Source organism: Abrus precatorius, unplaced genomic scaffold (assembly GCF_003935025.1).
Source record: "Abrus precatorius isolate BTA unplaced genomic scaffold, Abrus_2018 Scaffold5, whole genome shotgun sequence".
NCBI lineage: Eukaryota > Viridiplantae > Streptophyta > Magnoliopsida > Fabales > Fabaceae > Abrus > Abrus precatorius.
In genome coordinates, this window is record NW_020874395.1 from 13,965,924 (window position 1) to 13,978,284 (window position 12,361).

Genomic DNA, 12,361 nt, shown 5'->3' on the forward strand with positions numbered 1-12,361 from the left:
TGTTTACATTTGGTTATCATGTTTATATTTGAGAATAATAATTTTGTTCAACAAGTCAATGTGGGGTTCCTGAGAAACCATCCCTGAATTTCTTTCTTCAAGATAACTAATTATGATTCTTGGCTCTAACATTCTTCTTTTAATGACATTTTAAACAAATAATGTTAGTTAAAATATATTTAAAATTTTATTAAAATAAATTATTATTTTTCAAAATAAAATAATTTAATCATGCAACGTTCACTTATACATACTTTTAAAAGATGTTAAATATACTAGCAAAAAAAAAAGATGTTAAATATTCATTTATTCTTTCAATATTTTAAAAGGTAAATTACTTGTATCCTTTTATAATTTCACATTTTATTAAAGTATTTTTTTGTTGAAGTTAACCTTGAAGCGTTAAACATAAATGGAATATTTCTCAAAATCAATTTTAATTTTTTTTATTGAAATGTATGATTTTTATTATAAAATGTGAGGATTAATTTTTTAGATTAAATAAGATTTGGTCCCTCTTTTACCATTTTTAAAATCTTGTATCTCTAAAAAAATTACTTTTATCTAATTCTTCTAATAATAACTCATTAACTCTATGTCCATGTCATTATATTTTAAAAAATTGATATTTATTTTAAAAAATTAAAAATAAGAAAGCAAATAAAAAACACAAATTTTGAAAGATCAAACCTTTATTTAAGTCTAATTTTTTTTAACAATAAAACAAGCACAAGATCATTCCATGTAATTGAAATGTTTACGATTAAGACTCGTTTGCCAATAGTCTACACAAAAATCCAACGGTTACAATAGAATTTTCTCGCAAACCAAAGTGAGAAGGATGGAAGTGATAAATTCCTATTCCCACTAAAAGCGATTTTGATTGCTATAGAAACAGACACTTTCAAAACAAACAAATCCAAAATCATTTTCATCATACTCTACTCTCTATTCTTCTGGACGTGTTTCAATTACAACTTTAAACATTTCATTTCTTATTTTTTTTCTTTTTTCCTAAATTTATGAAGTCTTGATAAAGAATGTTTTATAGGTTTTTGATACAATGAATTTTGAGTGATTAGTGACTTTAATTTGGGTTAGAAGAGGCAATCAAACTTGATGATTCACCAACAAATGAACAATATATCTAGAAATTGTCAATGAATGACTACAATTGGAAAATACCTAATTCCACAATATAATTCAGCAGAAGCAAAACAATCACGTTTCTGAAATTCATAAGACATCCTTAAACGATGCCTTGATACCCACATAAAGTCACAGTTAAGAAGCGACATTTATTATGACAAAAAAAAATTACTTCCATTTGACAAAAGCAATGTAAAAGAAAAAACACATGCTCTTCATCTCAAATTAACACGTCTTTGAATTGACTAATTGATGTTAAATCTGTTATCTACCAGTAACATGATCCTTGTAAAGGAAAATCTACACTTCTCAGAAAAACATCTTGTATAAATACTTGCTGCAAAGAGCCGGAAAATAGGTTGTTTGGCAATTGCATATACAGTTTTCTTGGAATTCTTGCCCATCACCTGGTTCTTCAATCATGCAGAAAAAAGCATATCAAGCCTTGAAAAGGCAGAGGATGGTCCATGCAAAGGAAGAGAACCATCGAAATTAAAATGTCAACAGCTTCACATATACCCAAGCTTACTCTCTAGTCTCAACCATTAAAAGGCTTCAAATAATAATCAACACCTTATACCAGAAAATGCTTTATATCAATACCTAAGAAAATAATAGATTAGACAAGAAGCAAATGTCAAAGTTGCCCAAATTTTCTTCTCACATACCTTGAACTATAAAAGTTGTCTTCCCTCCATCAAGCTGCTATAAATCTTCATTTTGTGAACAAAGGGGAATGAAGAGAAAAGTTTACCAAACTGAAAGCCACTGTGGCCACTGAGAACTATTTAGTTGCCAGTCACCAAAAGATGAAGCGCACATATCTTTGTTCTCAAGATGATTAACTCCATGGCATCAAATTATTGTCAATGCAAATAATCTTGGTTAATGAATTGTCTGTTTTGTGATCTACTGGAAGGACCCATGGCAGAGAATTGACTCCTATTGAAGATAAATCCAGACAACCATGAGCAATTTACCAAAAATCTCCACAAGAGCAAACACCATCTTTGAAATGGTGAAAACGATTTGTGTCTCTTACAAAGATTTCTCTTCCTTCCAATCTACTAATAACTTTTATCACAGCATGGCAATCATCACAGATTCTCAGGTTCTTAATCACTTGAAGAGGTTGTCCTGGACTTGTGTTGAGTAGTCCTAATACTACTGCCAACTTCTCACTGTGCCCACACAATATCTGCTCCTTATCCTGTTCCTCCACATCTTGCAGCACAAAGTTAGTCTTCGGGAGGTAACCGGACTTCTTCATCTCCATATTCAATTTATCCAACTTCTCCAAAATCTCTTTCATTTGTGGATGTGATTGGTCACCAGCAAGAAGCGTGTGTACTTTGTGCCCAACTTCAATCCAACTATAGCCAGGGTTTTTCCTTAATCCCTTACTCTTCATCAGATCACGTATTCTATTTTCCTCATCCCACATGCCCTTTGAAGCATATATATTGGACATAAGAATGTAGTTCCCAGGGTTGTCTGGTTCTAACTGGAAAAGTTTCTCTGCAGCAATCTCACCTAAACTCAAATTATGGTGAACTCTGCAAGAACTCAGCAAGGTTCCCCATACACAAGCATCAGGTTCAAATGGCATTTCCTTGATGATAGAATAAGCTTCTTCAAGTTTTCCAACGCGGCTGAGAAGTGTCACCATGCAAGCATAATGTTCCATTTTAGGTTCAATGCCGTGTTCTTCAGACATACTATTATAATAACGCCACCCTTCTTCAGTTAAGCCATTTTGGGCGCATGCAGATAACAAACATGTAAATGTAATCAAGTCAGGTTTCTGGCCACTTAGCTGCATCATATGAAACATCTCAATTGTTTCTTTTGCCTTTCCATGCATTGCATATCCACGCATAACTGCATTCCAAGAAACCAAATTTGGGGCTGACATTTTATCAAAACAATGCCGAGATAACTTGATTCTTCCACACTTGGCATACATATCTATTAATGCACTACCTACATATACATCATCAAAAATTCCCTTTCTAAGAGAAAAACAATGGATTTCCTTTCCATGAGTTAATGCTGAAATATTTCCACAAGCAGGAATCAAGCTCGGAATTGTTACAGCATTAGGCTCCACCCCATCAGCCTGCATATCTCTGAAAAGCTCCAAAGCTTCTAAATCCTTCCCATTCTGGGAACAGCTGGCTATTATTGACGTCCATGTCACAACATTCAATTCCATTTCTTGCTCCTTGAACTTCTTGAACACGTCCAACGCGGTGTCAACCATACCATTCCGCGACAAACCAGTAAGAAAAGCATTTAAAGAACCAATATTCATTTCATCCACTTCATCAAACACCCTAGACATCTCCAACGTACAGCCACATTTCCCATACATGTCAATAAGTGCACTGACCACAAACTTGTCTGATTCCAAACCCTGCTTGATTACATACCCATGAACCTGACCACCCATCACAAAATCATCCAAGTGCCCCACAGCAGGAAGAACACAAGAAACAGCAGATCCATCAGGCAAAAACCCTTCAGACAACATCACTTGAAACATCATCAGTGCCTTAAGATACGACCCGGTATTATTAAACCCCGTGATCATCCCATTCCAAGACACCAAATTGGGTTCCACACCCTCATTCCTCATCTCAAAAAAGAGCTCTTTGGCCCTGTCAACAAGCCCATTTCGCGAGTAACAAGCAATCATAGCACTCCAAACAACCACATCCCTCTCAGGCATGCTATCAAACAGTTTATGGGCATCAACCATTTGGTCACATTTCAAGTACATATGCACCAAGGAAGACATGACAACGGAATCAGACGCAAAGCCAGAAACAGAAACAAATCCATGGACCTGCTTCCCTTGTTTTAGAGCGTGTAACCCAGCACAAGCTTTGATGGCAGTGGGGAGAAGGTACCCATCAGGGACAAGACCACGAGAGCCCATTTGAGAGAAAGCACCGAGAACATGGTTGAAGTGAAAGGACCTTGCGAAAGCGTGGATGAGGGAAGAGAAAGAGAACAATGTGGGGTGAGGGAGAGAAGAAAGTAAGAGGTTGAGTTCGGAGGAGTGGAGGTTGTTGTCGGCATAGAGAGAGAGGAGCTTTTTGGCGAGATGGGTATCGGAAAAGAGACCGAGTTTGAGGATATTAGCATGGGCTTGTCGCCCCTGCAACAGAGAGGCAGTGGTTGAGTTGAGACATTGGGAGATGGCGTTGAACATAGCAGGAAAAAAATGTGTTTTTTTAAGTCTTTGAATGCTGAGTGATTTGTCACTGTTAATGTTTAGTTAGTGTTGCAATGTGCGAGTATACGATAGGTTGGAAATTGAAACGCGACAGAAAATTTCGAGGGAAGAGTCATGAGAAGGTAAGGGTGCTATCTATTGAGCTTTGATGCGCTAAAGAGAGGGAAGAAGGGGTTCTGGGAACATGATTTGTTTGATTACAACTTCCCCTCTCTCCTGAATTTTAAGGTATTTAGATCAACATCTCCGTTATACAGCGTGTTTTTGACCCGAGGAGTTAGGACTATTTAATTAATTGGATCATAATAATGTTATAACGATAAAAATTAAAATATAATAAAATATTTATATAAAAACTAAAATACATTTTTTAACATAAAAATTAATTTATAAATGAGTGATAGTGAATATATATCTTGACATAAGAATGAAAGACTCTTGCAGAAAAAATTAATCCTATAATCTAAATATTAGATCTTTTCATTAAGATATAATAATATTAGGTATGACCGAATTAATTTTATTTATAAATAAAATATATTGATATTATATATAAATAAACTTTATTTACTGCGTACGCAAACACTCCAAGTTAAATAAAGTTTAGTTGATGTATTGGACAGCTAAATTATAAAATTAAAATTTTAACTTTGTATAAGATAGACTTCAACCCTGAACTTATCTTTTATGCCATTTAGCTTTACCATTAAGCAGTGAACCAAGGGACTAAAATCAAATTTATTTAAAATATATATAGTCTCGGTTTTATTTTATTTTTTTCGGGTTTGCATTTTGCAATATGCAAAATTTCATGCTGCAATTTATTATTTGAGCAAACGGTTAGATCAAATATTTATTTTTGATTTCCAGAATTAGAATAATCGGAAATAATGTTATCATTGAAATTAAATGGATTTGGAAAGTTTTGGTTAAAACGGTGATAGCATTTTCAAGCTGTGTAACCAATTTCACCACACAATTTGACAGTGGTGTAGTTCCAGAATTCATGTATATGTAACTAAAGAGTTGTATTCCTCTCCTAATCCATCAATAGTGGCTTCAATATGTTCTTCTCTGAAGATGGAATAACCAGCCGGTTCAAGTGAATCAATGATTTTCTGAATTTTCTGAAATTTGATGTGACATGACTTATCTCCGTTCCTTATTATGGATTGAAATCACTATCAACAAACTTTAGTATTAACTGAAAAAAGGTCCAGTTTGCACATACAATACCTTAGATAAAGAGGGTGCCTTCAGTTTGCAGATACTTCAATCCAATACATGCTCATCTTCCAAGTGTTACAGGCCAACTTTCTTGAAAATGTCTTCTAAATGCTAATGAATCTCCATAAATACCTCAGGACATCTGCTAAAAGTTGTTCCCGAACGTTATTTCCATTTGTTTACAACAGCATACAAATTCGTAATATGCAATGCAATGTGATGCGGCAGAAGCATATAATTGCATATTATTAAAATATTAGGCATGAAAAGTATTATGAAACTTCGCTTAACTCATTCTTAAAAGCTGGCTCACATAAGGAAGATTATCTAAGCTCTTGTAAGGAGTATTTTACCTCTCCGTTCCTATGAAGTGAGACATCTTAACAATCTCCTTTACACTCGGGACTCAGGACTTAGACTTCTAGTGCATGAAGTTTGCAGGATTAAATATTTGTAAGTGATCCAATGGAACTAAACATATGTAGGCAGCCTAACATTTAAAATAGATAGAATATGATACTATATTAAGAAAATTGGGCTCGATTCAATCTCAAAAACTAACTCATAGGAAAAGGACTATCTAAGTCCCATTATTTTGGCTTTATTCTTAGTTAAAGTGAGACATCTTAATACCATGCAAAGAAAAAAGGTGGTGTGAGACTAATAAATTGCATAGCATACCGAATAAGCAGTTACAGGAACAGTTATCACTAAAGTCTGGCTCATGATTGGCATGGGTGTGGTGAGATGTTTGACAATGTGGTGACTCCAACTCTTCTTTTGACTTAAGAAGTACGTAGACTCCGCACTCTCTGGTTTGGATGTTCAACTCATGACTTTCCCCCATATCACTTGTCACAAAGAACTTAAACCAAACCTGTCGTTCACCAGTTCGGTAAATTTTCATAATTCTCTTAAAATGGACTGTATCACACCACATATAAACATGATCACAGCTCAACCCCGTCACATTTACAGCTCTACGGCGCCATTCAGTTGCGCATGCCAACTTTCTACCATCCCCCAAGTAGCATTGACACCAGATATTAATACGGGTCTTCGTTCCTTGGAGTTGGGAGGGAGAAAGAACTGCACCAAAAATTAAGCCTGCAAAGTCTGAAATTGAAGAAGGAAGATTAATACTGAAGGAGGACCGTGTTGTTCTATATGTGAACTCCTCTGGAACTCTTCTTCCAGGGATACAGTAACTCAAAAAGCAATTTTCAGACAGATATGAAATAGAGCGTCTCCAACTCTTTCGTGATCTATTTACAGGTCTACTTTGAAACACAGCATTGTAGGTAGCTATATAGGCACCCTCTGTGATGCAGTGGAGCCTAGGTTCATCAAGACCCATGCAATTCTGGAAACAAATCGATTTTCGCCTCCCTTTCATCTCAAAAGTTAAAGTCTCCAAAGTGGGTATTTTCACCAATGACACGCAGTTCTGCGCTTCCAGAATTGTGACACTGGGGGGAAGCTCTGGTATACTGACAAGCTTTCTGCAATTTTCTAAGGACAGAGTTTCAAGATTTTTTAGATGCTTGATGCTCTCGGGCAATGTCTTCACACTGCTACCATCAAGTCTTAGCTCATGCAAGTTTGTTAAGGTGCTGATGTTGTGAGGGAGCTCATACAAGTTACAACAATCCTTCAAGTGTAGCACTTTAAGATATGCTAAGCCATCAAATATCACATGTAGATTCTCTTTCTCAATTGCTATTCTGCACTTACAAATCTTTAGCTCCCTCAGATCTTTCAGGAAACATAACTCACTTGGAAGATAACCGCATCTCAAACCATGCACATCCAGTGTTCTAAGATTTCTTAGACGCTCAATTGATGAATCCAATGTTTCGATTCCTGTGTTGCATAAATCCAACCATTTGATTAAATCCGAGGAAACTGAAAATTCCCTAAGACTAGTGCAACCGTCCACACAGATACACTCCAGAGATCTTAAATGCTTTCCACTTTTAAGACTCTTCAGATTTTTGCATTCATCTAGTACCAAAATTTTTAGTTTGTCCAGAGATAACACAGATGGATGAACAGCCACCAAACTTTCACAACCATACAGATCCACCCGTTCAAGTTTTGAGGCCTTTGACAAATCTGGCAGGTTCTTCAATTGCTTGCATTTACTCAGGTTAATTCTCACTAGATTCACAACATCCTGCAACGATTCAAAAGACCTAATTAATCACTATTACAACAACAATCTAGCCTTATCACATTAGATGAGGTCAACTACTAAAAAATCAAATTTTCAAAAATTTGATTAATCAAAAGGTCCTTTTTTAATAACTTCATCTAAGTTTCTTGAGTCTCTCTCAACCCCTTTTTATAAGTAGTATAATCTAAATTTGATTAAAAGTAGTATAATCCATTCTCTTCACCGGTGCCTCCAAAACGGACTAATTACTTAGTATTTAATCTAAATTCTCAAATTTCAACTTAACATAAAGCATGACACATTTTGAATATATTACCTGCACCCCCTCCCAAAGTTCTGTAAGATTGCTATGCCTCATGTGAATCTCAACAAGCCTCTTTGCACTAAAAGATGCTGGAAGAGACTTCAAAGGGTATCCATGCCACTCAAGGTACCTCAATTTATCAGACAATTTACTAAGAACACCAGACCAGTGCACCTTGCCTGATCGATTTCCAAAAGGGACGTACAATTTAAGAATTCTTAAATTAGTCATCATGCTCAATGCGTCAGCATTCACCTGTAAATCCTCAATTTCAGACAAATCTAATGTTATACCTTCAACTGCATTACTCCCCTAAAAAAACAAGTTAACAGTATTAAATTCGCTATGAATATTTCAATAAAAAAACATGTCTAGTTTGATTTCCCAAAAACATAAACTGACTGTATCTTTTTCATACCTTATTATTTCCAAGGACGTCAGGAACTTCTTCAATATCTTTTAATCGACTACGTTTTCTTGGATTTTCAATGCCTTCACGAACTATATTCAAACCCATTTCTTGTATCAAGTCATGCATTTGTATCGTTCCAGAAAGTGAAATAGTTATAAGAGCTTTATCTTCAAGGACATTTACTCCACTGGTAGCACCAAAACCACAGGCATCTAATATTCTTATGATGTCACCCTTATTTTCGCCTTTGAAAAAGAATGCAATGTCTAGAAATATTTTCTTCTCTAGACTGTCTAATCCGTCATAACTCACTTGTAACACACTTTGAATTCTGTCATTGGTGCAGTTCATGAGTTTGCTCAATTCACTGTCCCAAAATTGTGTACTTCTGGAATAAAGATTTGAACCCAAAATTTTCAAAGCTAATGGAACTCCACCAGCATAGGCCACTGCTCTTCTTGAGAGATCCTCATATCCCTTTTGGGGATGTCTTTCCTTGAAGGCATGTAAACTAAAAAGCTCTAGAGATTTGGCCAAGTTCAACATTTTGACATCATATATCTCATCAACACTTGCACTAATTAGTAAATGCCTATCTCTGGTTGTTATAATGATTTTACTATTTGGACCCACATAGTTACATTCTCTATACAACACATCTAATTGATCTAAACTATTCACATCATCAAGTACAATCAAAACCTTTTTATCATTCAGTCTCCTTGTATAGAATGTGGATTCTGCAACATCAGAACCCTCATATTCTTTCTTAAGTAGCTTAGAAAGAAGCTTACCACGTAAAGACATTAGGCCCAACCTTTTTGATTCTTCTCTTACATTTGCCAGGAAACACACACTGTCATATTGTGGAAAGAGTTGACAAAACAAGGCTTTGGCAATTGTTGTCTTTCCAATCCCACCCATGCCCCAAATTCTAATTACTTTAACATTTTGTAGCAACCGATTCTTTTGGTTTCTTGAAAGCAAAAGTTTAACTTCTTCGCAAATTTTGTCAATTCCGACAAGGCCTTCCACTTTTAGTTCAATTGGGGATCTCTGGTTCAGCTTCTCCAATACATCTTCCACAATTTTATCAATTATTTGAGCTTCGTTCCTATAAGAACAACGTAAAGGGAAAGATTAAATTCATCTAGAATTAAAAAAATTAAAGAAAATAAATTAAACCACCCGTTTACAGTGTTTGGTTTTTATATTATTATTTAACAATTTGAATTATTTTAATCATATGACCATAAATAGTTAGCTAAGTAATATACGCTCGTCTGAGACATCTAGAGAGTATAATGATTTTGATAAGTACATTATTATGTGTAGAAAGTCATCGTTACATTTTATTAGTTTTCGTTTTCTGTTAATGACTTAATAAAGAGTAGCATAATTTAATGGTCAAAAGTTTAATAAGATAATTTTTTTTATGATTTAGAGATTCTCATTTCTCTCGTGAATGTACAGGGATTCATTCAACAGTCAGACATTTTTATTCCCCCCAAAATGACAAAAAACAGTTCCTTAGCCTTTCAGAAAGAGTACATATTGGCAAGAAAATTGAAAGGAAAAAAGAAAAACATGAAATGTAATAATAACTGCTTACTTGTAGAGACGAGTGCGAGAGTCCCATCCACATATATTGGAAGCTTCTATGAGAGCATCTTTCCACTCTTTGATGGATTCATTATCTCTGTCACCAAAAAATTTCTCGTGTTTTGCCATTGCTTCCTTGAAAATTCCAGTGAACTTCCTTATGTGCGATGGATCCACTTCATAAAACACCGGAATAACTATAAGCCCCTCACTTTTTCTGCATTCCAGTATTTTGACCAGTTCTTTCAAGCACCACTTTGAGAAAGCATAGTTCTGGGAGAAAATGACGATGGCAACATGTGAATCCTGAATTGCTTGGGACAGTGATGCCCAAACCTGGTCTCCTTTTCCAAGTTTGTCTTCATCCGTGTATGTTTTGATGCGGTCTCGATCGAGAGCATTGCGAAGATGGCTAACGAAATTGGAACGCGTGTCCTCACCTCTGAAGCTGATAAAAACATCGTACTTTTTCACAGAGAAAGCCATTTCCTGTGTTCCTATTTCCACTGTGAATGGAGAAGACAACTTCTTTGTTCCCATTATTTATAGCGCATTCGACACTCTCCAACGTAATTTCATGAGAGAGAGACACACACACAGACGAGTCGAAATATTCATGGAAGCTACTCAGAAGAGTGTAAACTTTTTAATATTCATGTCAACTCTGTCGAAGTAGGTGCCGGCTAATATTGAGATAAAGTGAAATGCTAATAATATTACTTTTTAATATATTTTTATTGTTGATTAAAACTTATCAAAAATTATAAAAATATATAATTTTATCACTTTTTACTCGTAAAATAATATTTTTCTTTTGTATTTTTATAGTTTTTAATACATTTTAATTAGTAATTAATGTATTAAAAAAGTACTATTAAAATGTGTTGTTAGCATTTGTTGAGAAAACAAGATGAAGTGTTCTGTTACAAGAATAATTTTATCTAGTTTTTATTTATAGGAATTTCTTTTAACAAGTGATTCAAAAACTTTTAATTATTATTTAAAATTTATTAAAAACTATAAAATTGAAACGAGAATACAAGTTTACAACCTAAAATCTCAAATTTCAACTAAACCAAAAACTTGGCATACATTTGGGCATGCGAATCTCAAAAAGCATCCATTACAAGACAATTTGGCAAGGAGACCAAAATAGTGGACGTTACCTGATCTTTTACCTCAAGGGACATTCAATTTAAGAACTCTTTGAGAAGTCATCAGATTGAATGAATCAACATTCAAGCATAAATCCTCAACTTTATATAAATCTAATTTTATTCTCTAAAGTGCATCACTCCCTTTACAAAACAACAAAAACAAAATGGATTGTCAACATATCAATCAAAAAGCATACGTAGTGGTTAATAAGTTAATGACAAGCCGAAGGGTATCCACATCCATTCGACTTTGTTTCAGAACGAACACCTTTCGCTCACATCAAAATAATTCAAGTGATAAGAGAATTAACTCAGAGCTGATTTCTTAAAGCTCGTTAGTCCATTAACATGTCTATAAAAAGAAACTGAGAGTAACAGACAAAAAAAAAATTGACTATAGTATTAACTATCATATATTAAACATTAACTTCATCATCAAAATATCTTTGCAGGTAACTTTTTTCTATGGACAAGAACAATTAAGAACATCATAGAAAGTCATCATAGAAACGCATGGCTAAAAATCAATGATGACCACAGTGATCACCAGCTTTAAGTTCAATACGTGTCAACTCAAAGTGACTGGTTTGACACCACAACGCAATGAATTAGTAAAATGGAGTGTTGTCAAATTATTCAAATTCGTTTAATTCAAATAATCTACATTACGCAGTTTTACACGATCTGTTAATTATTAACGTCTCACATTCAATATGTTCAGTTTTAACTTGACAGGTTAAATTATATGTTATACCCTAAAAAGTATTGCGCAATTAAAGATGTAATTATTAAAATTTATATAATATTCTTCTTTCATAAAATTTTAAACTTGCCGTTCCTTCTTTCATTTGCTTTAAATTTTTATTAATACTTATTGTCTAACTTTTGATATTAATTTTGTTAACGTATTAAGTTGATATTTAACATGTTATATAAATATTTCTATTATATATTGTTAACCTTTATTAATGCTACAAATTAGTAGAATAGATTTTTTTTCAATAATTCGAAGATAAATGGAATATTTATATAGTTAAACAAAAATGTAAAAAAATATTGATAAACTGTAATTTTATCGCTTTATTTGTGGAAT

At 34.1% G+C, this 12,361-nt stretch overlaps 2 protein-coding genes across 2 annotated transcripts; both read right to left on the minus strand.

Annotated features, from left to right (window-relative positions):
• Nucleotides 1-1,125: 1,125 nt before the first annotated feature.
• Nucleotides 1,126-4,596, minus strand: LOC113867765 (pentatricopeptide repeat-containing protein At1g20230). The gene is made up of 2 exons (XM_027503218.1): nucleotides 1,818-4,596; nucleotides 1,126-1,722 (listed from the first exon to the last, which is right to left on the minus strand). The coding sequence occupies exon 1, from the start codon at nucleotides 4,364-4,366 to the stop codon at nucleotides 2,126-2,128; it is 2,241 nt and encodes a 746-aa protein (XP_027359019.1). The 5' UTR covers nucleotides 4,367-4,596; the 3' UTR covers nucleotides 1,126-1,722; nucleotides 1,818-2,125.
• An 833-nt stretch (nucleotides 4,597-5,429) lies between these two features.
• On the minus strand, nucleotides 5,430-10,651 carry LOC113866737 (disease resistance-like protein DSC1). Its single transcript, XM_027501539.1, has 5 exons — nucleotides 10,122-10,651; nucleotides 8,516-9,623; nucleotides 8,110-8,409; nucleotides 6,299-7,793; nucleotides 5,430-5,464 (listed from the first exon to the last, which is right to left on the minus strand). Exons 1-5 carry the CDS (start codon nucleotides 10,649-10,651, stop codon nucleotides 5,430-5,432), a joined length of 3,468 nt encoding a protein of 1,155 aa, XP_027357340.1.
• Between the last annotated feature and the right edge of the window lie 1,710 nt (nucleotides 10,652-12,361).